The sequence below is a fragment of the Sarcophilus harrisii genome, chromosome 1 (assembly GCF_902635505.1).
Source record: "Sarcophilus harrisii chromosome 1, mSarHar1.11, whole genome shotgun sequence".
Taxonomy (NCBI): Eukaryota; Metazoa; Chordata; class Mammalia; order Dasyuromorphia; family Dasyuridae; genus Sarcophilus; species Sarcophilus harrisii.
Window position 1 is genome coordinate 651,670,503 of NC_045426.1, and position 26,263 is coordinate 651,696,765.

At 52.1% G+C, this 26,263-nt stretch overlaps 5 protein-coding genes across 5 annotated transcripts in view; 3 read left to right on the forward strand and 2 right to left on the reverse strand.

Annotated features, from left to right (window-relative positions):
• The first annotated feature begins 6,459 nt into the window (after nucleotides 1-6,459).
• Nucleotides 6,460-12,596, forward strand: LOC116420772 (general transcription factor IIF subunit 1-like). The gene is made up of 13 exons (XM_031947756.1): nucleotides 6,460-6,718; nucleotides 6,926-6,972; nucleotides 7,122-7,194; nucleotides 7,579-7,772; nucleotides 8,068-8,238; nucleotides 8,786-8,973; nucleotides 9,067-9,217; nucleotides 9,318-9,382; nucleotides 10,713-10,832; nucleotides 11,373-11,449; nucleotides 11,535-11,673; nucleotides 12,108-12,217; nucleotides 12,309-12,596. Exons 1-13 carry the CDS (start codon nucleotides 6,707-6,709, stop codon nucleotides 12,546-12,548), a joined length of 1,587 nt encoding a protein of 528 aa, XP_031803616.1. The 5' UTR covers nucleotides 6,460-6,706; the 3' UTR covers nucleotides 12,549-12,596.
• Nucleotides 12,597-13,779: 1,183 nt separating this feature from the next.
• PSPN (persephin) lies at nucleotides 13,780-15,069 on the forward strand. The gene is made up of 2 exons (XM_012542044.2): nucleotides 13,780-14,024; nucleotides 14,346-15,069. Exons 1-2 carry the CDS (start codon nucleotides 13,826-13,828, stop codon nucleotides 14,684-14,686), a joined length of 540 nt encoding a protein of 179 aa, XP_012397498.1. The 5' UTR covers nucleotides 13,780-13,825; the 3' UTR covers nucleotides 14,687-15,069.
• Nucleotides 15,070-15,095: 26 nt separating this feature from the next.
• ALKBH7 (alkB homolog 7) lies at nucleotides 15,096-17,706 on the reverse strand. The gene is made up of 4 exons (XM_031947754.1): nucleotides 17,056-17,706; nucleotides 16,346-16,519; nucleotides 15,524-15,648; nucleotides 15,096-15,312 (listed from the first exon to the last, which is right to left on the reverse strand). The coding sequence occupies exons 1-4, from the start codon at nucleotides 17,275-17,277 to the stop codon at nucleotides 15,168-15,170; spliced, it is 666 nt and encodes a 221-aa protein (XP_031803614.1). The 5' UTR covers nucleotides 17,278-17,706; the 3' UTR covers nucleotides 15,096-15,167.
• A 587-nt stretch (nucleotides 17,707-18,293) lies between these two features.
• CLPP (caseinolytic mitochondrial matrix peptidase proteolytic subunit) lies at nucleotides 18,294-22,931 on the reverse strand. Its single transcript, XM_031947753.1, has 7 exons — nucleotides 22,834-22,931; nucleotides 22,579-22,680; nucleotides 21,514-21,585; nucleotides 21,323-21,419; nucleotides 20,608-20,795; nucleotides 19,157-19,262; nucleotides 18,294-18,712 (listed from the first exon to the last, which is right to left on the reverse strand). Exons 1-7 carry the CDS (start codon nucleotides 22,849-22,851, stop codon nucleotides 18,555-18,557), a joined length of 741 nt encoding a protein of 246 aa, XP_031803613.1. The 5' UTR covers nucleotides 22,852-22,931; the 3' UTR covers nucleotides 18,294-18,554.
• A 96-nt stretch (nucleotides 22,932-23,027) lies between these two features.
• ACER1 (alkaline ceramidase 1) overlaps nucleotides 23,028-26,263 on the forward strand; it is a 74,844-nt gene continuing 71,608 nt past the window's right edge. Inside the window, exon 1 of the transcript XR_004231206.1 lies at nucleotides 23,028-23,714. The gene's annotated coding sequence lies outside the window, so the exon portion shown is untranslated. The remainder of the gene's footprint in view (nucleotides 23,715-26,263) is intronic.

The following is a 26,263-nucleotide window of genomic DNA, read 5'->3' on the forward strand; positions in this document are numbered from 1 at the left end:
GGCCCCTACTATTGCTCTTACCTTGGGTGGGGAGGGAAAGGAGACATACATGGGCCAGGAAAAGGGAGTAGCATGGGACTCTGGAAGCCAACACAGAATCTGGATGAAATCTTAGAGATAATTTAATCCGGGAATTCCAAACTCTATTTGTGTCAAGGAGCAGTCTGGTAAAAGCTATGGATCTCTTTTCAGAAAAATGTTTAAATGCAAATACACACATATATAGACATACATTCATGTGTGTATGTCTATGTGTTTATGTTTATATATGTAGGTATGTGTATAGATATACATACCCATTTGTACATGATGAATTATATTGAAATAGTTACCTAAATATTTTTTTTTTTAAGTTCATGTACCCTGGGTTAAGAATTCCTAACGTAGTCTTACCTTTTGTTTTTCAAGTAGGGAAACTGAGGTACAGAGAGTCAAAGTGACTTGCTCAAGTCCAAGGAAACACAGCTTAGTGGGGCTTGGAGTCTGGGGTCTAAGCTAGGTCTTTTGATTACAAATCCAGTGGTTCTTCCTTCATACTTCTTCAGCCAAAGTGTGATCTCTGTATTCAGAGCCTTAGAGAAAATGAATTTCTGTGCTCTCCCATATCTGAGTTCATTTAAATCTCTGTGACATCTGGGCTGTAGGTCAGGTTTTGTTCTGCTTTTACTAATAGGCTCAAAAATAATTAGAGAAGACAATATCAAAGACAACAACTGGCTCTTCTCGCCACCACTGCTCCTGTTGAACACTACTGTATGCCTTTTTTCCCCCACTCCTCCTATCTGGAGCCTCCTATCTGACTCCCCCAAATATGTCCACATCTCTCTTATTCACAAAGCCTCTTGGCCACATAAATAAGAAATAGATAGCAATGTGCACGAATGTTTGTGGCAGCCCGCTTTGTAGTGGCCAGAAACTGGAAACTGAGAGGATGCCCATCAACTGGAGAATGGCTGGGTAAATTGTGGTATATGAATGTTATGGAATATTATTGTTCTGTAAGAAATGACCAGCAGGATGATTTCAGAAAGGCCTGGAGAGACTTACATGAACTGATGCTAAGTGAAATGAGCAGGACCAGGAGATCATTATACTTGGCAACAACAATATTATACAATGATCAATTCTGATGGACCTGGCCATCTTCAACAATGAGATGAACCAAATCAGTTCCAATAGAACAGTAATGAATTGAACCAGCTACACCCAAGGAAAGAACTCTGGGAGATGACTGTGAACCACTACATAGAATTCCCAATCCCTATATTTCTACATAGAATTCCCACTCCCTATATTTTTGTCTGCCTGCATTTTTTATTTCCTTAACAGGTTAATTGTACACTATTTCAAAGTCTGATTCTTTTTGTACAGTAAAATAACTGTTTGGACATGTATACATATATTGTATTTGACTTATACTTTAACATATTTAACATGTATTGGTCGACCTGCTATCTGGGGGAAGGGGTGGGGGGAAAGAGGAGAAAAATTGGAACAAAAGGTTTTTGCAACTGTCAATGCTGAAAAATTACCCATGTATATATATATATCTTGTAAATTAAAAGCTATATAATAAAAAAAAAGATAGACAGCAGAAGTATAAAATGGATAATTTTGGTAATTTGCCACATTTCTCTCAGGCATTAATTGCTTTGATTCTGATTCAGGAAGCAACCTCAGAGAATGAGGTACCAGCACACATGTCTATATGGGAAATACTCACAGGCTTGAGAAATTTTCCTCCAACCTTCCATTCCTGGGAAGTTTGCTACCTTCCAAGGGAACCCATTCCATAGTTAGACAATTCTTGTTACCAGGTGGCACAGTGGATGGAATGATGGGCCTGAAGTCAGGAAGCTTCATCCTCCTGAGTTCAAATCTGGCCTCAGATTTTAACTATAGGACTCAGGCAAGTCGCTTCACCCCATTTGTCTCAACTTGCTTCCTCATTTGTAAAATGAACTGGAGAAAGAAATGGCAAACTAATTTAGTATCTTTGCCAAGAAAATCTCAAATGGGGTTATGAAGAGTCAGACGTGACTGAAAAATGGACATTGAGCTTTTCCTAATAATTCAGCCTAACTTTGTACCTCTACATCAATACCTCTCCACTCCCCACCTTATCTTCACTCCCAAATTCCCCCCACACTTTTATACATGAAAGACAGAGAGGATGATTGTGGGAACAATCTGCTGGCAGACCTCAGAGAGGACGGGATCAAATGCATAAGTAGAAAAGTTGACTTTATAGAGAACAGCCATCTTTTCCTCAGAGGAGAACTGCTGTTTGGAATCAAGTGTACTGAGATGTAAAGTGTGGGAAAAGAATAAAACTCATGGAGAATCTTTATTTTCTCATTAAAAAATAAGGTGAGGTTCTGATATGATGTGGAGATTAGGGGCAGGGGAAAGAAGCTATGCGAAGCTTGAGAGAAGAGAAAGTTTGGAATATCCTCTATGTTGAAATGAGGCAAGGAATCAGAGAACATTAAAAAGATTGCCTTGCTGCTGCAGGGAAGTCCCAAATGAAACCAGGCAACATAAATTTGTAGTGGACTCAATAAGTTCGCTTGCAGGACATCCTCTGGGGCCCTTCAATCACACTGGCAGTGGTGCAGAGAATTGGTCCAATTATTCTAAAAAATTATTTTTTAATTATGCAAGAAAATTCATTAAACAGTTTTATGTTGCTCTTAGACCCAAGGATCAAGAAATGAAGAAATACTTTTTTCCACTTAGAAGCAGGGTGTGGGATGTTACTTATTACTGCCAGTCCTTATTTTGTTGGATTTATTAAAAAAATTTTTTTTTAAAGGAGGGGGTAGTATATATCAAGAAATGGCTGTAAAGTTTAAAAAAAAACTTTTAATAAATGTTTTAAAATCATTACATTTGGATCGATTTTTTATAGCCTATTAAATAATCTTGGATCCTGACTGCTGTTCAAAGGGTTGGCTGACTTTTCTCGTTATGTGTCATCAATGAATATGATAATCATTCCACCTATGCCTTTTTCCCCCAAAATAATTGATAAAACTATTAAACAGTGCAGGACTAAACATAGGTAGCTAAGGCAGGAGGTTGAGAGGGCTCCTTCTGAGCCGATTAGGAACCATTAATAGCTCTTTCAGTCCAACTATGCAACCTTTTTTTCATTTGCTTAATGCTACCATTTATAACCCTCATCTATCTCATCTTTTCCACAAAGGTAACATGTCATGTTAGGTATGTATTTTTGTGGAACTACCGAACCTATACCTATCTACCCCTAGCTTTTTGCTCCGATGGCTGAATCTACAAAGAAGCAGGCCACCATCCAATTACTCAATTAACAAGCAAGGGAATAAAGTTTATAACTTGTTCAGGAGGTGATACCACGCTCTGTGCATCAGGTCCGGTGGGGTTCAAACAAGGCTATTCAAAACGATCTCTTGCTGCTACCACTTCGTGGCTGAGGTTAGTCACCCTCACTCACCAAATTTAACATTCCCTCGGTCTAGAAGAATTAGGAAATATCTCTGTGACTGCCTTCACCTTGGGCTGGCAAACTCCTTCCTATCCAACTGGCTCTTTGGATGCGTCCTTCCTTCTTCCCTCCTCCTGACCATTTCCCAGTAGAAAAAGTTACTCCTAATTACATTCTCCTTTCCCCATGCGCTGAAAGGATTAGGGGCAGGAATTACAAAGGTTGGGACATCTTTAATTAGGGTAAAGCACCTAATCTTCCCTCCATTTCACCAACTAACATGGCTCCCAGAAACTGCTGCTCTAAATCCCACCCCCCCAGCCCCCATTCCTAGAAAACAGCCTGCATCTATTTGTTGGGGACTCAGCTGCTGTGCTGATTAAGCCAGGTTAAGGCTCAGGCCGCAGCTTCAGTGGTCCCCACAGCAACCGACTGCTCCCTGGGGGTGGCCTGGCTTACAGGGCCCACTTTTCTTCTCTTTCCCGCTCTCTTCTATCTCGAACTCAGAGGAGGAGTTCAAAGGTTGTGCCAGGGGAGCAGGTGCTCTTGCAAGTCCTAATGAGCTAGTAAAGTTTTGAGTCACTGCGTTGTGTGGCAGTTGTCCAAAGAGCACAGACTATCTTCAGAGCACTGACTACATGGGCCACAGTAACTGACAGAAAAGCACCCCAAAGAGGGGTGGGGTTTTTCTGTCGCTCAGTGTATAAGAAGCAATGATGAAAGATTCCTGATATGATGAAATAGCTTGATTATCATTCAGGCTCTTTTCACTTGCTCCAGCATCAGAACAAAGGACATTTCAAACCTTCCAAAACACATATTGATTTTCTTTCAAACTTCTTTTCTGACCAGTCACCACACATCTCAGACATCCCAAAGGAATTTCATAACTCTGCCAATTATCAATTCATTGATTTCTCCTTTATCCAATCATTCGCTGAACTTTACTGTCCCAGTCACCACCATTTCTCAGTCTCCAGTTTCCATAACAAATTGACATTATCTTCATGATTTTATTGACCTCTATCCAGATCTGTGCTGAACATTTACTGGTCCTCTATCATCCGCTTCACTCATCATATCATCCACTCTCCACAAATGCAGACTCTACTAAGCATGATTTTTAATGATTATCAGCAGCCTCTTAGTCTCTAAGAACCTACACCTGTGAGCTTTGTAAAGCTCCTCACGAACCAGATCCCCGAGAGATTCTGAAGTCATCACAGCCACTTACGATAAGCGACCAAGGTGATTTTCTTAGATGATTACTCAGGATCCAATGGGTTCTGGCTGCTGGATCTCTAAAACTAAACAGTCAAAGCAACTGCTGAGTGAAAGAGCCCTTTCAACCTGACCAAGGAGGAGTCATTTGGAGCTAAAGTCACTAGAGGGGAGTGTAGGATAGACAAGAGATACCCTTTCGATGCAACCTGAAGATCACTAGAAGACAGGATGTCTGGGGCATGGTTCATTGTATGCAAAATCTCAAAAGCGCTCTACAGGCAGCAGCCTCCTCTCGAGGGAAAGAGCCCAGGCTTTAGATCCCAGCAAAGGAGTCTCTGGAGGACAAAAACCCCACCAGCCACCGGTGAGGAGGCAACCAAAGAGAAAATCCTGATGGCAGAACCTAAGATCAGCTAAGGAAGAGACAGGGATGAATTCTGGGAGCATGGTTCCATTGTTATAGAGAAATCTCAAATGAAAAGCTCCCTCTACCAGGGCAGGCCAGCACCTCCTCTGCAATCAGCAGTCGCGGAGAGTTGCCCAGGCCACTAAGAGGTCCCCTGTCAAGGGGCAAGTCTTCCTGGTCAGGGACAAGACCCTGCCCACCACGCCCCACCGGCTGTGAGGAGGCAAGCTCGAGGGGGCAAAGCCGGCTCTCACACCTCGGCTCAGATGGGAGGTCGCAGCGCCCCTGGGCCTCGCTCGTGGAAGGCTGGAGCTGGCGGGTTGCCGGAGTGTGGGAGTTCAGCGGGGGCAGCCAGGCCACAAATAGCCGCTGGGCGCTGGCTGTCTCTAGCCCTCTGCTAAGCGCCGAAAGGCTCGCTCCCACGGACGTCGGCACGGAGTCCCACCTGCCGGGCGGGCCTCTCTGGGGAAGGGAAGCCTTCAGAAAACGGAGCGGGTCCGAGTTTCTGCGATGAGCCCCGAGGCCGGCTTCGCGGGCGGGGAGGCATCACTCCAGCCCGGACAGGCCACGGAGGCCGAGCCCCCTCCTCGGTCACCCTGCGACCCTCCTCCCAAAGGCCACTGAGTCGGGCCGCCCAGCCCCGGGCGGGACTGCCGTGCTGCACCGGCAGACCGGGACGCTGCCCGCGCTGGGGTCGGGGCGATCCGGGCGAGCCGCCCCGGGGGAGCCAGCCTGGAGGCCGCTCCCGTAGCCTCTGCGAGAGGGGCCGGCCCTGCGTCGTCCAGCGGCGCAGCAGCACCAGGGAGGCAAGTTAAAGCTCGCCCCGAGGGAAGAGTTCCCGCCCGAGCTACGCAGAAGCGGCCCGGCACCCCTCCCGCCGGCGGCGGCTGGCCGCTTGTCCCAGGCGGTGCGCGGACACGGCTGCACCGCAGCCCCAGGTGCACACCAGCCCCTAAGGGTGGATGCGCCTGTTTCCCGGAAGGGGGAGGGGGAGGAAGCCTAGAATGCGGTTGCCATGGCCTCGCAGTCGCCGTGACAACTCCGCCAGGGAGAGTGCGCCTGCGCACAGGGCGCGGGCTCGCCACGCCCGGGAGGGTCCAAGAACTACGGATCCCGAGATGCGCCGCACGACAAGGAGAATCCTGCGACGCCGGCGGTCGCCCTACAAGATGACGACACAGGAAACGCCGGGTCAGTCCGGCCCGCGCGGAGAATTTACCGCCTCGTGAATAATTAACGAAGCACGGCCGACTCCTTTCCCGCGCCCGAGCATGGGGCCGAGACCCATTCCGCCTCCGCGGCGCCCGCGCCACGCTTGTCCGCGATGGGGGGAAGGGGCCGGGCACGAACCTCGGGGCTTGCCGCGGCTCGCCGCGCGGGCCCCCGTAAGGCCGCCAACGGTTGTCAAGACGACGACGCGGAAAGTTTAGTTTCCGGGTCAAGCCGCGGCGCTTGCTGGGACTCCAGGTTCCCCGTGGCGGCTCTTCCTGGTTTGCGGGAGGGACCTGGCCGGCGTCGGATCGCCTCGGGCTTGGGAGGGGAGATTGGGAGCCGGCGCGCCACCAGTTTTGACCCTCCGGGCGGTCCCGCCGCGGGCCCAACTGGACAAGATGACGAGCCTGGTGAGTGAGCGGGCGCGGCCCCGGCCCCTGTCCCGTGGGGGGTGACCCCGGCGCGCCCTGTGTGCGGCGCCCCAAGCTAAGCCTGCCTGCAGGCCGGGGCCCGCACGGACGCCCCGTGCCCGGAGTCAGCCCTCCGGGCCGCCTCTGACGCCCCGGGGCTCGCCCCCCTCGGGCCGGGCCGCCTCTGACGCGCGCTTCTCCCCGCAGGGCACCAGCAGCCAGACTGTGACCGAGTATGTGGTCCGCGTTCCCAGGTGAGTTGTGCGGGCTGGGCGGGGCTGGGGGCGGGCTGGGGGCGTGGGGGCGGGGCTGGGGGCGGGGCTGGGGGCGGCTCAGGTCCCAGCGCCGGCTTCCGCCGCCGGCTCTTGCCTTCCCTGGCCCGCTAACAGCCTTCTCCCCGCAGGAACAACCTCAAGAGGTACAACATCATGGCGTTCAACGCGGCCGACAAAGTCAACTTCTCCACCTGGCACCAGGTACACGCCGGGGTCAGGGAGCAACGATGGAGGAGCCTGGGGATGAGGGGAATGAAGGCTTTGAGGCGGGGCCGGGGGGGGGGGCGGGTACGGGGCCTGCACGGGCAGGAGAAAGGGCATCTTCCTAACGCCGGGCGCCCAGCGTCCGTTAGACACCTGTCGTAGGCTCAGTCTGCCCGCACACCGAACAAGATGCGCAGGAAACACAAGAAAAAGGCTCCCTGCCGGGTGCGTGATTAGATGCCAGGCGGCAAATCTAAGTCCTGGCCGCAGAACGCTGAGGGGGCGGGGCTGGATCATTCCTGGGGACCGCGGGGGGAGGGGCAAGCTGCCCCTCCCCCAGTCCTTGCAGGGCTCTGAGATGAGTGGCTTCTCCCGTGTCAGGCCAAGATGGAACGGGATCTGAGCAACAAGAAGATCTACCAGGAGGAAGAGATGCCAGAATCTGGGGCTGGCAGTGAGTTTAACCGGAAGCTCCGGGACGAGGCCAGGAGGAAGAAGTACGGCATCATTCTCAAGACCTTCAAGGCTGAAGACCAGCCCTGGCTCCTCAAAGTCAATGGCAAAACAGGCAGGAGGTGAGCGGGCCTTTGGGAGGCCCCTTCCCCTTCCCCTTCCCCTTCCCCTTCCCCCTCCCCTTCTCCCCCCCCCAGGCTCTGGCCTCTTCCGGAGCATTCCTCCAGCCTTAGGGGATGAGGCCCCAGGGAGTCTGCCTGAGGCTTGGCTGCAAGGCTCTGGCCCCGCCCTGGGCCCTGTTCCCAACCCTGTCAGTGCCTTGGGCCTCAGAGGGCTGAGAGAAGTGGGGGCCCCGGAGGAGTGGCAGGGCCCGGACCGTGAAGACATCTTTGTCCCCTTTCCTCTTGCCTGCTGCAGGTTCAAGGGGGTGAAGAAGGGCGGGGTGACAGAGAACACCTCGTACTACATCTTCACCCAGTGCCCCGACGGGGCCTTCGAAGCCTTCCCCGTGCACAACTGGTACAACTTCACTCCGCTGGCGCGGCACCGGACGCTCACGGCCGAGGAGGCCGAGGAGGAATGGGAAAGGTGAGCGGGCAGGGATCCGGGCCCATCTCCCATGGGGGAGCCAGCCTGCAAGGGAGGGGGGTCCCCGGGGCTCCAGCCTTTGCATCAGGCAGGTGTGGAACCTCTTTATTGAACTTCCTGGGCCGTGTGATCCTTGGTGTGTCCTCTACCTCCTAGTGGCCCACAACCTGGGTCAGAGAGCTAGTAATGGGGAAAACCCTCTTCTGCCTTGGAGAGCTTGGCCAAGTGCCCTCAGCTCCTGGGCCAGAGGACTTCTGAGTTTGCTCCGGCTCTACTTCTGTGATCAGAGGATTCAGGGGACTCTCACAGCAGGGGATCATTTCCTAATTCCACATGAAGGGTTCCTGCCCCCATTCCTTGGCTTTGGAAGAGCCTGGGACAGACAGACACACACACACACACACACCTCCCAATGCAAACAAACTAGACCTAAGCACAGAAGGGAAGCAGAGAGTTCTGAGCTGGGCTTCCTCAGTCAGGGAGGGCTTCCTGGATGAAGGGACTGCCCCTCCTGGAGACCCTGCATGATGCACAGCCTTGTTTGCAGGAGGAACAAAGTCCTGAACCACTTCAGCATCATGCAGCAGCGGCGGCTGAAGGACCAGGACCACGACGAGGATGAAGATGAGCATAAAGAGAAGAAGAACCGGAAGAAGCCCAGTGAGCTCCGCATCCACGACCTGGAGGACGACCTGGAGATGAGCTCTGATGACAGCAATAGCAGTGGGGAGGAGGGTAAGGATGGGGGGCTGGGGCTGTGAGTGTGCTGGGGGAAAGGCCCCTGAGGGGATCAGTGACCAGGACCTGACCTCCCCCTGCTCTCCCCAGGAGAGAAGGTCCCCAAGAGCAAGAAGAAGGCGGCTCCCTCCAGGGGGGGCAAGAAGAAGAAGAAGAAGGGCTCTGATGATGAGGCCTTTGAGGACAGCGATGATGGGGACTTTGAGGGCCAGGAGGTGGACTACATGTCAGATGGCTCCAGGTAAAGGACACGGGCTCCTCCCTCCCCCCCTCCTTCTTCCTTCCAGACTCAGCGCCCAGGCCACAACCTGCTCACCTGCAGCCTGTTCTTTCTCTTGCAGCAGCTCTGAGGAGGAGGCAGTAGGGAAAGCCAAGGTGGTCCAGCAGGAGGAGGATGGCCCTAAAGGTAGGTGTGGGCCTGAGGGCAGTACCCATCCCTCCCTTTGTCTTTCCTTGTGAAGAGCAGGATGTCCAGTGCAGAGCAGGTTGGCCAGTACTGGTTAAATGCCAGCCACTGAGGAGACTTGTGTTGGAGAGAAAAAGGCCCTGCCCTCAAGGGGCTGACATTGTGCTCCGGAGAATGTGGACTCAGAGAGGTGCAATTCAAAAGGGGGGGGGGGTGGAAATGCTCATAACTGTGATCCCAAAAGGTCTCAAATGGGAAGGCTCGCTTCAGGGAAGTGTTAAACTGAGCTGAGCATCCCAAGAAAAGGAGGGTTCCTGGCCTGTTCAAAGCCTTTGTGGGTAAAGAACAGTAAATAGGCCAGTGTAGTTGGGTTATTTAACTTTTGAAAGATATCATGTGAAAGATATGTAGTAAGGTAGGTTGGGACCAGATTGAGAATGGCTCTAAATGCCAAAGAGAAGTTTGTTATCTCAGCCTAGAAAACAAGAGAAAACACCTGAAGCTTCTTGAGCTTCTTTCATTAGAGATCACTTTTCACTTGAGAAATTTTTACTTGACCCTGAGTATATAGGAATATAAAATAGGTAAACAAATCAAATACTTATTTTAAAAAATCATTATTTAAAGATTTCTTCCACCCTCTCCACATACATTTCAGCTACAGGACCCTGTATGAGGTATGATTCACAGTTTAAGAATCTGGGCTCTAGAGGAAGGGTAGGAGATGGGAGAGATTGGAGACAAGGAGACCAGTAAAAAGGAAGCTGTTGCAGTGATCCAGGTGAGAAAGAATGAAAGTCAAAATTGGAAGGGGAGAGAACAAAGACTAATTAGAAATAGAGAAGTAGAACACACAAGACTTGACAATATGAATAATAAGGAGCAATAGAGCTTTTAAAAGAAATTTGGGAAAAACTTTTTAAAAATAGGGAAGTTAGAGGATGTGGGTTTGTGGGGCGTGCAAGGAATGTGATAAGCTCTGCTTTCCTTATGTTGAATTGGAAATGCATATGTGCAACATCCATTTGGAAAGAGAAAAAGGCAGTTATGCTTAATTAAGAGATCAATGGTAACCTTGATGACAATGGTTGCAAAATAGAGTCCCTTTGCTTCCAAAAGCCAGGCTCCTGTAAGGAGCCGAGAAGACAGTGGCAGGGGAGGGAGCGCTTTCCCTGAGGAAGGGTGGGAAGGGGAGCAGAGAGCCACAGGCCTTTCGCTGCAGAGGATGCTTTAAGCCTGGGCTAAGTCGGGGTGCCAGTAGGCAGCAGAGCCGAAGGCAAGGGCAGCTCAGGGTCCCTGGACCAAGAGAGTGTTCTGGCTTCCCCGTCAGGTATTGATGAGGAAAGTGAAAGCAGTGAGGAGAGTGAGGAAGAGAAGCCCCCTGAGGAGGAGGAGAAGGAGGAAGAAGATAAGAAGGCCCCCAACCCGCAGGAGAAGAAGAGGAGGAAAGGTGAGCTCAATGGCCAGAGGAGCTGGCCCTGCGTTCAAGGCCTTCACGCTGTCTCTGCACAGCTGGTGTCCCCACAGCCGTCCCAGATGCCCTCTTGGCTGAGGGTTCCCTGGCCTTCCCTTCGGGCGTCCAGCACTCCCTGCTCTCCTTGTGCTTACTCTTAATCCTCTCTCCTGGCCCCTGAGCTGCTGGGGGAAATGCGCTTGGAGGCCCCAGAAGCCTTCAGGACTCCCCAGAAGCTCTCCTTCCTTCCCCAGAAACCCCTCTGGCTCCCCCAACTTCCCTGCCTCCCCCAGATCCCCTCCTTGGAGCCCCAGCTCCTCTCCCTGCCTCCTCTGGCCTGGCCCAGCTTTCCCTGCCAGGGCAGCCCACAGTTAAGGCTGCTGCTTGGGCTCAGTTCTGTACCTGCCAGTACCTGCCATCAGGCCAGCTCCCTGAGGGCAGAGTCTGTGCGAGGTGTCCCTTTGCCCAGCCCCGGGAATGAGGGAGAGGGGGTTCTGGGAGACGGGCCTGGGGCTCAGGCTCCCCTTTGTCCCTCAGGAGACAGCAGCGAGGAGTCGGACACCTCCGAGGAGAGCGACATCGACAACGAGGCATCCTCGGCCCTCTTCATGACTGTGAGTATGGCCCTGGGGGACCCTGGCGCAGGGTGGGCTCCTCTTTGCCCTTCCCCGGCTCAGTCTCCCTTACCCCTTTCTGCAGAAGAAGAAGACCCCCCCCAAGAGGGAGCGGAAGGCCTCGGGCAGCAGCTCCAGGGGCAACAGCCGCCCGAGCACTCCTAGCGTGGACAGCGGCAGCACGTCCTCCACCCTGCGGGCAGCCGCCAGCAAGCTGGAGCAAGGTGAGGTGGGCCCCGGCCTCCACCCCTCCCCCATGAGCCTGTGTCCCCCAGGGGCCCACTCCTGGCCCCCGTCTCTCCCTCCCCTCTACTTTTTGGGCACTTTCCCAGCTTCTCTTTGGGAGGTTCTGTTGGCCCCTCTGAGAGCAGACAAGCTCATTTTGGGGGTACAGGGGCAGGGTCCCAGACCTGGGAGGGGAGAGCTCCCCGTCCTCCGCCACTGCAGTGTGTCGTTCAGTCTTGGGGCCCACTTTGAGCGCACAGTGACAAGGGGGACGGCCCAGAGGGAGATGACCAGAATGGCGCGGGATTTGGAAGCAAAGCCCAGGGAGGCCTTTGGAGGCTCCTGAAGGAGGGGCTCCTGCTCAGGTGTAGAGAAGCCTGAGCTTTGAGAGACCCCTCCAGCTCTGACCTGGGGTTGGATGGTTTCATTGCAGGGAAGCGGCAGACGGGACCCAGTGATACGCCTGCTGCCAAGCGCCTGAGGCTGGATGCCGGGCCTCAGAGCATCTCAGGGCGGGGGGGGTTGGGGCCAAGCTGGGCAGCAGTGGGTGAGTAAGGGGCCATTTGAGAGGGTGGGGTCCAGGTGGGCAGCATTGGTTGAATAAAGGGCCATTTCTGGAGCCTGGGCAGCAGAGCCTCTGTCCCCTGACCCTGACCTTTCTCCCCCCAGTGATGTGCAGGTGACAGAGGACGCGGTCAGGCGCTACCTGACCCGAAAGCCCATGACCACCAAGGACCTGCTGAAGAAGTTCCAGACCAAGAAGACGGGGCTCAGCAGCGACCAGACAGTCAACGTGCTGGCCCAGATCTTGAAGCGCCTCAACCCGGAGCGCAAGATGATCAATGACAAGATGCACTTCTCTCTCAAGGAGTGAGGCGGCCGCCGGGACACAGCCGGGGCAATAAAAGCAGTTCAGTCTTTTTCTCAGGCTCTGTGTGACTTTCTGGGGGGGAGGGAGGGGACTGTGGGTTTGGGAGCTGGTGGCCCGAGAGACCATCGGGGGCAGCTCCCCGACTACAGGTGGGGAAAATGAGGCCCACGGAAGCAAAGGGACTGGTCAGGGCTGTCAGGCCCTGCCCCCCCTTCCTCATCCCCGCAGGACTGCCTTCCACCAAGGGATTTGATCTGGAATCCAGGTGTGGAAACTTCTCTTCCTGCAGTGTCCCCTCCCCACGCTGCACTTGGCGGCTGCCGGGAATGTCTGGCATGTCGGGCTAATTCTTGGGAAATGTCTGGCATTCCCAGGAGGAGACTCTTGTTCCCCATCTCCTCACCCCCACCTTGGAGGGGAACATCCATGAGGAAATAGGTTCTTCTGGACCCCCGGCTCGCTTCCCTCCCCTCTCCCCTCCTCCCTCCTAAACACAGGTCCAGCTTTCAGGGACTGGTGTCTGACAGCTTGGTTCTCTGCCTAGCAACGGGATAGAGGGGATCCCCATCCTCACTTTGCCTTCTCGCCTGTTGTGGAAGAGCACCAAGTTCCCTGGCCTAATAATCTGTGGCTCAATGAAGGGAAAATGTGGGCTTTGATGGGGTGTTTCCTGTTTTGATTTTGGAGCAGGCAGGCCGGAGACAGGGGCATGATGCCTTAATCCCTCCTGCTCAAGTGGGAGCCCAGAACCTAGGAAGGGTGGAGGAGGGATTGCCCAGCATCTGTTGCACATGTGGCAGTCCTCAGTGTCCCCCTACCATTGGTTATTCTGCCTTTCCCTCCAGCTCTGCTTGAGAGATCAGAGGTGGGTCAACAACATGCACTTCGGTCCTCCTGACTGGGGAAAGTCTTACTCTAAAGTTTGGGCATTGAGATGTGATCACCTCCAGCCCAGGCTGGAGAAACTGCATTATCAAAGTCTTGGAAAAAAGCTTTTGGAATGATGAAGGAGGGAGCAACTTTTTTCCTGAATGGTCCACAGGCGTAGCTTTCACTCTTCTCTTCCGATGCTGAACACCCAACAGGGTGGTATAAGCATTAGGGATTCAATGGTAGGCATGATGGGTAACGCTTAAGGCACAGGAGTGGGGCAAGGCAAGAGTTAATATTCTGGGCCGCCCACCCAGCTCTGACCAGTTCCTCCTGCTGGGGGTGGGGGAGATATAGTGGCGTGCATGGAACCCTTCAGTCTCTAGCTCTCCTACAATCCTCAGTGCAGCATGGCTCGGGCACCAGCCTTCCTCACTCTCTTGCTTCTGCTGCCTCCTACTCTGGGGGAACTGCCTTCTAAATCCAGAACTCCAGGGCTACTTCTGGAAGAGAAGCCCACATCTGGGGAATCGACTCTGGTTCCTGGAGCTTCACACCTCAGACTTGGAAAGCTGCCTCGGACCTCCAGGATCAAGAAGCCATGGCTAAGTAAAGGATTCCACAGCAGGCTAGGCAAAGGGCTGTCGGTGTATTCTCCAAGTTAGGACTTCTCAAAACTTTCTCCTTGAAACCCCTTTTGCATGTCCCTGTGTTTATAGGTACATCTGATAGGTATACAACTCAAACATTTACCATTAAACTAACTTTTTGACCCTCACTTTGTTAAATGACCCTATCCTGATCATTTTTAAGAATTTTAAGCAGCTTTGCTCTAAGGAGAGAATGAGGCAAGATCTTCGTTCTCCAGAAGAGGTCTCCTGTTTACACTTGCAATCACCCTATACCTAATGAGTAGCTCTTTTCTTCTAGGGGACCACCTGTTGCCATCTGCTTCAAGAGCCCGGGTATCCAGGGACCTGTCTAGCTCCACCACTGAATGTCAGCTGCAGAGCCTGCTCCTGCCAGTGACTGAGTTGGGCCTCGGCTACGACTCCGACGAGACCATTGCCTTCCGCTACTGTGCGGGCAGTTGCCACAGTCCTTACACCCACCATGGCCTGACACTGGCCAGGCTTTCAGCTGAGGGCCGGGTGATGGGCCAGCCCTGCTGCCACCCCACCCAATACGAGGATGTGGCCTTCCTGGACAACCACCACCACTGGCATCACCTGCCCCAGCTGTCGGCCGCCGCCTGTGGCTGTGGGATCTGAAAGGCACCCTGTGAGACCCACCCTGCCCTCCCCTCCTTTCTCTGAGGTTGGATGTCAAATGCATTTCTCCTTTGCCTCCTCTGGGCCAAGGCCTATTGTGTCCACCTCAGCAGCATCTTGGCAGCCTCATACCTGGCCTACCTAGGCCCACTTGAGAGTAGACATTTATGGACTTGGTAATTGAGATAAAAGTTAATCCTATTCTCCAGAGTGAGTGTGATGGAAACGAGGACGATTTTGGGGGAAGAGGGACATTGTTAATAAAAAGGCAGGTGCTGTGACTTCTATGCACTAGCTGTGTGCCAGGCTCTGTCCTTCTCATCTCAGGGCTGACTGCAATAAGACCTTTATCCATCCAGTTGGGAAGGTGTTCCCTTCTCTCTTGTTCAATAGCAGCCAGACCCAGGGGTCAAGTATCATTTCTCTAACTTTATTCATAAATACTTTATACAAAGTACCCTGTGGTGGTGGAACTTGAAGTTCATTTAGATGGGGGGCCTGGTTCCCCCTCAGGGAGGGAACGGCAAATAACAGAAATTCTTCGGCCCCGTGGGACCCGGTGCTCCCCGAAGAAGGACTCTTCGTCTCGAAGGATCTGGTGGGAGAAGTCGTATCGGGCAGGGCCTCTGGTGTGAAGGGTAAGAAAGGCTTAGGTCAGTTGCTGAGGGAAAGGCTTACTGCCCATCACCATGGTGCCCTTTATATGGTGCTTGGGAGTGGCAGCAAGCATTATAATTCCAATGGCTAGGACTGACACAGGGCCAAGAGATGAAGTCAAAGAGAACCCAAAGATTCAGAACCCCATTTCTAGGAGTTCTGCCCCTCTGGTGGTCTTACCTGAGGATATAGAGGGACCCAGGTTCCAGGAGCAATTCCAGCCACTCCTGAGGATCTTGGGTGTCAACTAGTCGCATGACACTGGGAGAGAGCAAGGAGAGGCCTGCAATGATGCCGCCACAGAACTGGCCAGAGAATTAGAACCACAAGATGTCAGAACTGAGACAGGCAATTTGGGACCATCCCATTTCAGTGATGGGAGGACTGAGGCCCAAGAGGCCTCTAGGTGGCGCAGTGGATAGAGCTGGGCTGATCAAGTTTAAATGGGCCAATGGAGTTTAAATCTGGCCCCAGGGATTTACTAGGTGTATCACAGTGAACATGTCACTTCACCTCGGCTCATCTGTAAGAGTTGCAATCAGCATCAAATGAGATAAGACTTGTAAGACACTTAGCACAGCACCTAGATCATAGTAAGTGCTGCTGTGGCCCAGAGGAAGCTGGTGGTTAGGATTCAAATCGGGCTTTAGATACTTCCTAGCAGTATGACCTTGGGGGAAAGATACTTCACTTCTGCCTTAGTGTCCCCAACCTTGCTGTGGGAAGAATAACAGCACCACTTACAGGTTGTTGTGAGGTTAGCACGGTGCTGAGAGCACAGTAATTGCTTAATAAATGCTTCCTTCTATCCTTCCCAAAAAGGGAAAGGGCTTGCTCCTTCAAAAGTCACACAAGGAGAGGGGAGGACAGGGAGGACCCTCGATCTCCTGGCTTGGACGGCAGTGCCAGAGAAGGGCAAGCACCAGCCAGGACGGGCCTCTCCTGTTCCTGTGGAAGCCTCCGTCTCTCTTCTTGCCCTCACAGGCTGGGTGCCCTGCCCACCTTGATGCTATCCACATGGGGCTTGATGTAGCCACTTTGATGGAGATCCAGGACGTGAACCATGGGAAGCTGGGCCAGAGCCGGGGGGAAGGCAGCTGCCCGAACGCGCTGCAGAATGGCCTGGCTTGCTTCTGACCAGTGGGACTTCTCTGTCTCCCGAAAGCCATGGATAGCCTGCAAGAAGCAGAAGAAGTGGCTAGTTCTGAGTCCAGGGGAGGCAGGAAGCTACTGGGATGCCAAGAGACCCCAAGAGGAAGGAGCTGGAAAAGAGAGCGAGTGGCCAGAGAGGAGGGAGCCAAACCTGGGGGGGGGGTACCCGAGCTTCGGGGCCGAGGGACTGGGGCGCAGAGTCCCGGATTGGCGCCCGCTGGGTGCGAGCGCCGGGCTAAGCGGAAGGCGTGGGAACCCCGAGGCGGCCCTGACGCGAAGCCTGGGACAGCGGAAGAGCGAGGACCGGGGAGCTAGAGGGGCCGAGTGCGGCCCGAACGGGGACGGCATGGCAGGGCGCGAGGCGACGGCAGTAGGGGCACAAGGAAGGGCGCGTCTTGGGGATGCCCGAGAACCGGGGGAGGAGGGAATGGCGAACAGGGGAGGTCGGGGAGACAAGGGAGTAGAGAAGATGGCACAGCACGGAGGAAGGGGAGGTAGAAAGAGAGGGAGGTGGGGGAGTGGGACGCCGGCCCCTGGGACGTCCGGGCGCCAGCACTCACCGCGTCCCAGTGATCGTACTCGTAGCGGCGTCGCCGGAGCTCGGGCTCCAGCTCCCGCTTCAGCGTCTCCTCCTCTGCCGAGCTCAAGAAGCCAGGCCGCACCACGGCCGCCCCCCGCAACCGGCGAAGCACGGTGGGCCCGGAGCCCCGCAGCCAGCCGGGCCAGGTTCCCAGCCCCGGGGCCCGCAGCGCCCCCAGGGCCAGGCGCCCGCTCCAGACCATGGTACCGCCGGCCCGGGCAGCTGGGCCCAGCCCGGGCCCTCCCCTTCCCCTCCGCGATTGGGTGGCGACATTCCGGAGGCCCAGGGCTATTGGCTACTCCGGGGCCCCGCCCCCACGTTCCGGAAGACACCGCGAGGCGTTAACGGACCCGACTCGCGGCCAGCTCAGAAAACCGCCGGCTCCGCCCCTGTCCAGGTGACCTCTGAGGCACCCTCGGGGAAACACTCCACCCGCCTCGATCCGCTCTCGACCCCGAGCCTTCCCGAGGTGCCCTAGTGCACGTGGCCCCCCGGCAGCCCGCCCAGCTCCGAGGAAGCGGCAGGCGGAGCGCCGGCGCAGGGGGGCCGGGATCCGCAAAGAGCTCCGGAACGCGGAGAGCCAAACCCCGCTTCTGCTCTTGGTTGCGAGTCTTTGGCTCGTTGCGGGAAGGGGTCGGTCCGAAGATGGCCCCTGGGGTTCATCCCGAAATTGTTCCGGGTCTAGGCTTGACCTCGCGATGCCCTAATGGTTTAGCGGTTGGAAGTGTGACCAGAGAACTTCTAGTTCCATCTGGGCCACCGGAGCAGGGAAGGACCGCGCCGGTGGGGCCCCAGGACAGCAAACTCTAGTGCCCTCTAGCAGCCTGGGGGAGTGGGCGGGCAGGAAGCCAGGGATTCCTAGGCAGGGGCACAAAGCTTGAGGACAGGCACTCCCATGTGAGTCCCCTGGCAGGTGGCATAAAAGCCACGAGGTGAGGGCATTCATGGAGCACTTATAAAACTCTGTACAAGTCCTCTGTGGGTGGCAGGTGCTATCGTGATGCCCATTTTATAGCTGCGTAAACTGAGGGGAGAGAGGCTCAGGGTTGGTATGTTTGTGTTGGAGACACTTGGGGGTTAAGTGACTTGCCCAGACAGGTGGCCTGAGTTTGCACTTAGGTCCTCCAGGCTTGTGCTCTATCCAGGGAGCCCCCTAGCTGTTGAACAAAGGGATGACAAAGTTTTCTCTGGATGACTAAGAAAAAGGAAGACAGTAGGGACCAAAAAGTGACCAAAGTTTTAATTTAAAATCCACGCTCCCTGGAGAGTCAGTTCTGGGGCAGTAGGCCAGCTCAGACACTGCTCCCAGACAGGACCCCAGAAGCCCCTGAAATCTAAAACTACAACCAGGAGTCCTGGGACAGAGCAGCACAGTGCAAAGGTCAGGGGAGAACCAGTGGAGACAAGGGGCATCGTCTTTTGGGGGTTAAGGGGGTGTTGCTCCTCAGTGTCCCCAGGAAGGAATGGGCTCATTTGTGCTCAGGGCCCAGCTGGAGCAGGGACTACTGCAGACTCCTTCTGTACCAGCTCTGGTTCATCCTCTCCATCATGTGGGGGGTGCACCAACACTTTGTCCAAGATGCCAAACTCCTGGGCTTCCATAGGACTCATGTATCGGTCCCTTTCCATGGCAGCCTCTGCAAGGGGGCAGACAGTGGAGTCAGGACTAAGACATCCAACAGAGATGGTCCTCTGAACCCAGCACACTTCCCCCCCACCCCCCCACCCCTCCCACATACCTAGGGCCTGACTGATCAGAGGCAGCTGTTTGAAAAGCTCAGTCCTGAACCTACACTTGGTCATGAATCCACAGTTCTCTTCACTAGGCCAAAGTAGGTCAGGACTTGGGTTCAAATTCTGCCTTGGACATCTACTAGTTGGGGAAGCTACTTTTATCTTGTTGGGTTTTTTCCTTATCTGTAAAATGAGGCTAACAAACTTCCTATCTCCAAGGTTATTGTGAGGAAAACCTCTAACCACTCAATCTTAAAATGTGAGCTGCTCTTATTTAAGAGCAGTGACCAGAGTGTATCTGGTGGAAAAGAAAGGCCCAGCATGGCCCATGGCTGGGGCCGACTCACCAATGACATCCAGAGGCTGCTTGGTGTGTTTAGCATAGATTCCATAGAGCTGTTTCTTCAGCTTCATGATCTCCTCAGCCTGAATGGCAATGTCTGTGGCTTGACCCTGGGTGGGGGAGGAGGGGATCGCATGAACAGCCAGGGACGGCCCACACAGGGGACACTTCCCAACTTGCAGGGAGCCCAGCCTGCAGTCAATAATTCAACAAATACTTATTAAGTGCCTAATGAGGGCTCACATTTATATTGTGTTCTAAATTTATGAAGTGGTTCCTCATGACAATTTTATGAGGAACACAGTACAAAGGACTATCACCCTCATTTTAAAAATTAAAAACCTGATATTCACAGAGGGGAAGTAAATGGTCCTGGGTCACAATGGTACTGCTACAGCCAGAATCACTAAGCTTTGGTGAAATCCCTACCTACTATGAGCTGGGTGCTGTGCAGAATGTTTAACCGCCAGAACACAAATACCAGTCAATCTTGATACAAAATCCAGTACCTTTCCCTATACAATATAACTGAGAACTATGAACTGAGAAAGATACAAGGTTTCCATGGAACATTCCTTGTTTTTTTATGAAGCTGTATTAGGGGGATAAGATACAAACCCATAACCCTCTGAGTCTGACACCTCTGTTATAGATAACTCTGTAAGAAGCTAAGTCCCAGAGAATGTGCTGATCTGCAGTAGTGGAGGGAGTTTCCTTACCTGGGAGGTCCCTTTATAAATGAAATCACAGGTCTGCATCTGCCCCTATGCTATGCATTATATAAGAGCATGAGAGAAGCACAAGTGACAAAAAGAGCAACAAGAGAGGTGGGTATAGGGACCCTCTTTACCAGCTGAAAAGATCAGGGAAGGCTTCATGGAGGCAACAACATTTAAGTTGGACTTTTTATGAAGTGGGTGAATTCAAAAGAGGCAGAAGGGTGTACAAGGTGGAGTCTCTCCATTTTAACACAATCCTGGAACATTCTATCCTTTCCCTCTCCAGAGGCTTCTGTCCTAAAATAATAAAGTCAATACTAAGCTTTTAGGGCCTCAGTATCCCTATCTGTGGAAAGAGGCTAACAATGCACTCAGGACCTGAAGGCTGTTAAGGAGTTTCAAGTGCTTTATAAACCCCAAAGAGTTATGTAAATGAACAGCTGGGAAAGCAATCTGTAAACTGCAAAATACCCTATAAACACAAGATTCAACTGTGCAGGGGCATAGGGAGAGTGCTGAGTGGGGTTGGAATGGAAACAGAAGGAGGGGGAAAGGAGTGAGGAAGGGAAGGATTTAGAGCAGGAGGGGATGGGGGAAACTGAGGCAGAAGAACAGAGGAGGAAGAAGAGAAGATACAAGAACTAGGAAGTGAGGGGAAGGATGGGACAATGGTGTGTGAAGCCAAGTGGGAATGGAGAGAAGCAGGGCTGCCTGCTGCTACAAGTATGTAACTCACCCGGGCCCCTCCAGATGGCTGGTGGATCATGATTCGAGAGTTGGGCAGCGAGTGGCGCATGCCAGGACAGCCAGCCGCAAGCAACAGGGAGCCCATGCTGGCTGCCTGGCCCACGCACCACGTGCTAACGGGATTCAAGATGTACTGCATAGTGTCATAGATGGCCAGGCCCGAAGTCACAATGCCCCCTGCCACATCAGACAAAGACGAGATGAACACAGGCTTCCATTCCTTCCACCCCAAGCCATCTTCGTGCCCGGCTCCAAGCTCCCCAACCCAAACCTGAACACCCATCAGAGATGCTTTCTTCCTCCTCCCCACCAGGTCACCCTCTTCCTTCCCCCAGCCTGGGATTCTCAGGAGCCCTCGAGATTTCTTTGAACTCTACAGCATCTCCCCAAAGAGAAGCTAGGGACCCAGTTTTCCAATGGGTTTATGGACCACACAAATGAGGATCTATTCCTTCATGGAACTACTTGAAGGTCAAGTTCATTCCCTTATTCTAGAGACAAGAAACTGAAGCCTAGATGGGTTATTATGGGGAAGAGCCAGATTTTCTCATTCTGATTCCAATGTTCCTTCACACTGTCTAAAGGATCCTCAGCAAATCCCTTCCCTTCTCTGGACCTCAGTTTTCCTTTCAACTATGGACCCTATTGGATTATTATGGGGGGGTTAAGTAGGGGTTTTAGGGTGGGGAAGGGTAGTCACTCACCAGGACTATTGATGTACATGTGGATGGGTTTCTTGTTACTTTCTGACTGAAGGAAAAGCAGCTGGGCGATGACTAAACTGGCCAAACTGTCATCAATCTGGGTAGAGAGGACACGAAAGCAGGGAGGAGGTTAACGTCAGGAGGGATCCATGGGCTGAGCAAGGGGCTGAGGTAGCAAATATTATACTCACAGGTCCCATAACACAGATGATCCGTTCTCGGAGTAGTCGGGAGTAAATGTCATAGGCCCTTTCTCCCCGGCCCTACATGAGGAGAGCAGAGTGAAGCCGGGGGGAAAGTAGTTAAGAGAGTGAAGACACTGGGGTGAACAGGGGTAGAAAGGAGCAGGTCAGAAGCAGAGGAATGGGGCAAAGATGACAGGTCAAGAGGCAAAGTGAGGCAATGAGACAGGAAAAGGGAAGTAACAGGATGCAAGGGCAGCAACATAGGGACAAAGTGGGGAAGGGAATAAGGATTTAAGGGCCAGCAGGTGCACTGGAAAGTTGAGGAACCTTAGGCAAACAGTGACTTAGTGACTTGCCCAGGGTCTCAGTATCTGAGGCCGGAGGGCCAGGGGTCTTTCCGCTGTTTGCTAGGTGCTTCCTGGGACAACCAGGCCCTTATCACCACTCCACCGGGGCGTCTGAAACTCCTCTCCAGTTGGTTCTACACACTGATCCTGATTCTGAATTAAAACAATTCCGGCAGCTATTGCCTCTAGGAGGGGAAGACCAGGTGATCTAAAAAGGGCGGGCCTGGGATCACCAAGACCCAAGTTCAAATCTAGATTAAGACACCTACTAGTTATGTGACTCGGGACAAGCCACTTAACGTGTCTTACCTCATCTGTAAACCGGGCTAGAGGAGGAACTGGCAAACCACCCCAGCGTCTTGGCCAAGAAAGCCCCAAACGGGGCAGATGAGAGAGCCCTAATCACGCAAGCCACTCCCCGTCTGCCTCAGCTTCCTCTGCCCCAAAGAGGGGCGACGGCAGCACCTACAGGTCGGGGCGATGGCCAGAATCGCGCAGGTTAGCGCGGGACGTGCAGAGCTTTTAATGCTAGCCACATCCGATAACCGAGATGCTTCTGCGGCACACAGCCGGCGCATAATAAATGCCGGCTGAACGGCACCGGGGAGAAGAGGAAGGGGGACAGCAAAGGACCCGGGAGAGCCGGATACAAGGGGCAGTACGGGGGGTGCCTCAGTTCGGCCTGGGGGTCGGGGAAGGCGGGGGCTGGGGCCGGGGGAGTTACCGTCTGCTCCACAACGATGGGGATGAGGGGCCGCGCCCAGGTCGGGGTCCCATGCAGGCTACGAAAGGCCAGGCCCGCCCAAGGGCGCACCCGGAGAGGCCTCTGCGAGGGGACATGAATGGGGTGAGCGGGACCCTTCCAGGACACCTCTTCCCACCAGCCCGAGCTTCCCCTCCTGCCTCGCCCGGCCCCTCAGCTCTCTCACTGCTCGCGATTCCCGCCCTCCCCAGTGACCCCTGACCCCAGACCCCGCACCGCTATCCGGGGCCACATTCCCAAGCCGCCGAGTCAAAAGAGCTGGTGACGCGAGCTCAGCACGCCGCCTGCTACCCGGAAGCGATCTTACCCTTGGCGGGGCGGGACAGGGATGAGAGGCGGGGCTTAGGCTCCGCCTACAGGACTACATGTCCCAACGTGCCTCGCGGGACTCGCAGGGGCGGAGACTCGACTCGGGGATTGGCGCGTGAGTCTCAGGCATGGGACCGGAGGCCGGCGTTGAGGCTCCGAGTGTCGCACCTCCTCAGGCTGGAGGAGTGATGAAAGAAAAGGAGGGCCCAGCCCCACACCCCGTATCTTCTGGCATCTCCTGAGCCTAGATCCAGAAGCCGCGTCCCGGGCCGCCCCACCGCCGGGCAGGAGGCCGGGCAGGAGGCCGGGCAGGAGGCCGAGCAGGAGGCCGGCAGGAGGCCGGGCAGGGCCCTGCAGATCCGGGCCTAGTTTTGCTCCGGTTTCCGTTTGTGCCGTGTTCTCCCGTGGTCAGTTGTGTCTCACGCTCCGAGACCCCGGTTGAGGTTTTCCTGGCAAAGGTCCTGGAGCGGTTTGCCATTTCCTTCTCCAGCTCGTCTTACGGAGGAGAAACTGAGGCAAACAGCGCGAAGTGACTTGCTCGGGGTCACAAGCCCAATCTGAACGCGGCAAAGAGGAATCTTTCAGGCGGGCGCGCACCCCCTAGTGGCCACTCTTTATAGAATAGATATGGAAGGAGCCTCGATGCTGATCTAGTTGGAAGTCATAATCAAAAAGGAATATCCGCTATAATCAATTAGCGAGAGATCATTTAGCCCTTGGGGCTTCCGCTACTTCCACCCTAAAATGAAAATAGCCTAAAAGACTATTTTGTGGAGAATTCGCTCAAGGTAAGTGCGCGTGGAACTCAGAAGTGACACAAGGACAGTTTTCGAGCCATCTTTGAAGAACCTTGAAATTGATTGGGAGACTGGTACAGAGCTCTTGTGCCCTGTAAGCAAAGCAGAAGTAAAGCGGCTCAAAAGCAAGGAGATGAGCAAGTTTAGAAACATTTCCTTCCTGGGACGCTTTGTGCCTAACTTGTATCAGAGCTGCTACAGCTGGATAGACTGTTACCTTACCCTGACAGAGTGATGTCATTTTGGTCCTCTTTAAACAATAATCGACCATTTCCATCCCAGTAATTACTCCCTTAAAAAGAAGATTTTTTTTTCTTTGCTTTTCCCTCTGCCTTTGGAAAGGTATTGAGGAAAGACAGCTCTAACATCTCTGGATGATGGTTGCTGACCATCATTACTATATAATGCTTCAATTTCCAGACTTGTGATACATTTCCAGAACTAGTCAATTCTCTCTTCTCTCTGATCTTTTTCTCTGTCTACTCAGAAGATACAATTGCTTTTGCTTCTTCCCTTACCGGGCCTGACCCAAATGCTTTCCATCAAGCTTCCACCATTTGGCTCCTGAATTTGTTCACACAGTATGCTTAATTTAATTTTTTTTTTTATTGTGAACTTAACAAACACTAACATTTCAAATGACAAAGAATAGAAAAGATTATATTTGAAACTATGAGCTTATATACAATTTGTTAAGTGAATTGTTGGAACACAATACTAATAAGAAGAATCCTCTTTTAAACTGTTGATTTCTTCCATTTCATTGATACCTTTCTTCTCTCCCTCCTCCCATCATTCTTATTACCCACCTGCTGCCTCTCTTCCACATCCATCACAAATAGAAGCTCATTCTTTTTTTTTTTTTTCTGATGGAATAAGTCAGGGATTCTTAACCTAGTATCATTGAAAGAGATTTTACTTTTTAAATATTTTTTTTAATTATTGTAATTTTTTATTGACGGAACATATGCATGGGTAATTTTTTACATTATCCCTTGTACTCACGTCTGTTCCAATTTTTCCCTTCCCTCCCTAGATGGCAAGCAGTCCTATACATATTAAATATGTCACAGTATATCCTAGATACAATATATGTGTGCAGAACCGTGTAGTTTTCTTGTTGCACAAGAAGATTTGGATTCACCCCCTCCCCTAGATGGCAAGCAGTCCTATATATGTTAAATATGTCACAGTATATCCTAGATACAATATATGTGTGCAGAACTGAATAGTTCTCTTGTTGCATAAGAAGATTTGGATTCAGAAGGTGGAAATAACCTGGGAAGAAAAACTAAAATGAAAACAGTTCACACTCATTTCCCAGTGTTCCTTCTCTGGGCGTAGCAAATTCTGTCCATCATTGATCAGTTGGAACTGAATTAGATCTTCTCTTTGTCAAAGATATCCACTTCTATCAGATTACATCTTCATACAGTATTGTTGTTGAGGTATATAATGATCTCCTGGTTCTGCTCATTTCACTCAGCATCAGTTCATATAAGTCTCTCCAAGCCTCTCTGTATTCATCCTGATGATCATTTCTTACAGAACGATGATATTCCATAATATTCATATACCACAATTTACTCAACCATTCTCCAATTGATGGGCATCCATTCATTTTCCAGTTTCTGGCCACTACAAACAGGGCTGCCACAAACAATTTGGCACATACAGGTCTCTTTCCCTTCTTTAGTATCTCTTTGGGATATAAGCCCAGTAGTAGCACTGCATCGTTTGATAACTTTTGGGGCATAATTCCAGATTGCTCTCCAGAATGGTTGGATGTGTTCACAACTCACCAACAATGCATCAGTGTCTCAGTTTTCCTGCATCCTCTCCAACATTCATCATTATTTTTTCCTGTCATCTTAGCCAATCTGACAGGTGTGTAGTGGTATCTTAGAGTTGTCTTAATTGCATTTCTCTGAGCAATAGTGATTTGGAACATTTTCATATGGGCAGAGATAGTTAAAATTTAATCATCTGAAAATTGTCTGTTCATATCCTTTGACCATTTATCAATTGGAGAATGGCTTGATTTCTTATAGAGTCAATTCTCTATATATTTTGGAAATGAGGCCTTTATCAGAACCTTTAACTGTAAAAATGTTTTCCCAGTTTGTTGCTTCTCTTGTAATCTTGTCTGCATTAGTTTTGTTTGTACAAAGGCTTTTAAATTTGACATAACCAAAATTTTCTATTTTGTGATCAATAATTTGGTCACAAATTCCTTCCTCCTCCACAAGTCTGAGAGGTAAACTATCCTATGTTCCTCTAATTTATTTATAATCTTGTTCTTTATGCCTAAATCATGGATCCATTTTGATCTTATTTTGGTGTATGGTATTAAGTGTGGTCCAAAGCTCATTCTGGCTTTGGGGTCAGAAAACTTAGATTCAAATCTCATCTCTGACACATTCAGTGTTCTCATTTTCTAATTTATAAAATAAGGGGGGATCAGACTGAATGGTATCTCAGGTCCCTTCCAGCTCTAGAGCTATGATGGAGCTAGGTGGCACAGTGTAGAGTGCCAAATC

Coding starts and splice junctions, on each gene's coding strand:
- LOC116420772 (XM_031947756.1), top strand. Junction 8,239..8,785: donor GCCGAGGAGGAATGGGAAAG/GTGAGCGGGCAG, acceptor CCTTGTTTGCAG/GAGGAACAAAGTCCTGAACC. Junction 9,383..10,712: donor GGAGGAGGATGGCCCTAAAG/GTAGGTGTGGGC, acceptor CTTCCCCGTCAG/GTATTGATGAGGAAAGTGAA.
- CLPP (XM_031947753.1), bottom strand. Junction 21,420..21,513: donor TCATCTGTGTTATGGGACCT/GTGAGTATAATA, acceptor CTCTCTACCCAG/ATTGATGACAGTTTGGCCAG. Junction 18,713..19,156: donor GCAGCCTCTGGATGTCATTG/GTGAGTCGGCCC, acceptor GCCCCCTTGCAG/AGGCTGCCATGGAAAGGGAC.
- ALKBH7 (XM_031947754.1), bottom strand. CDS start 17,277: ATGGTCTGGAGCGGGCGCCTGGCCCTGGGGGCGCTGCGGGCCCCGGGG. Junction 16,520..17,055: donor AGTACGATCACTGGGACGCG/GTGAGTGCTGGC, acceptor TGCTTCTTGCAG/GCTATCCATGGCTTTCGGGA. Junction 15,649..16,345: donor CCCATGTGGATAGCATCAAG/GTGGGCAGGGCA, acceptor TTCTCTGGCCAG/TTCTGTGGCGGCATCATTGC.
- PSPN (XM_012542044.2), top strand. CDS start 13,826: ATGGCTCGGGCACCAGCCTTCCTCACTCTCTTGCTTCTGCTGCCTCCT. Junction 14,025..14,345: donor GATCAAGAAGCCATGGCTAA/GTAAAGGATTCC, acceptor CTTTTCTTCTAG/GGGACCACCTGTTGCCATCT.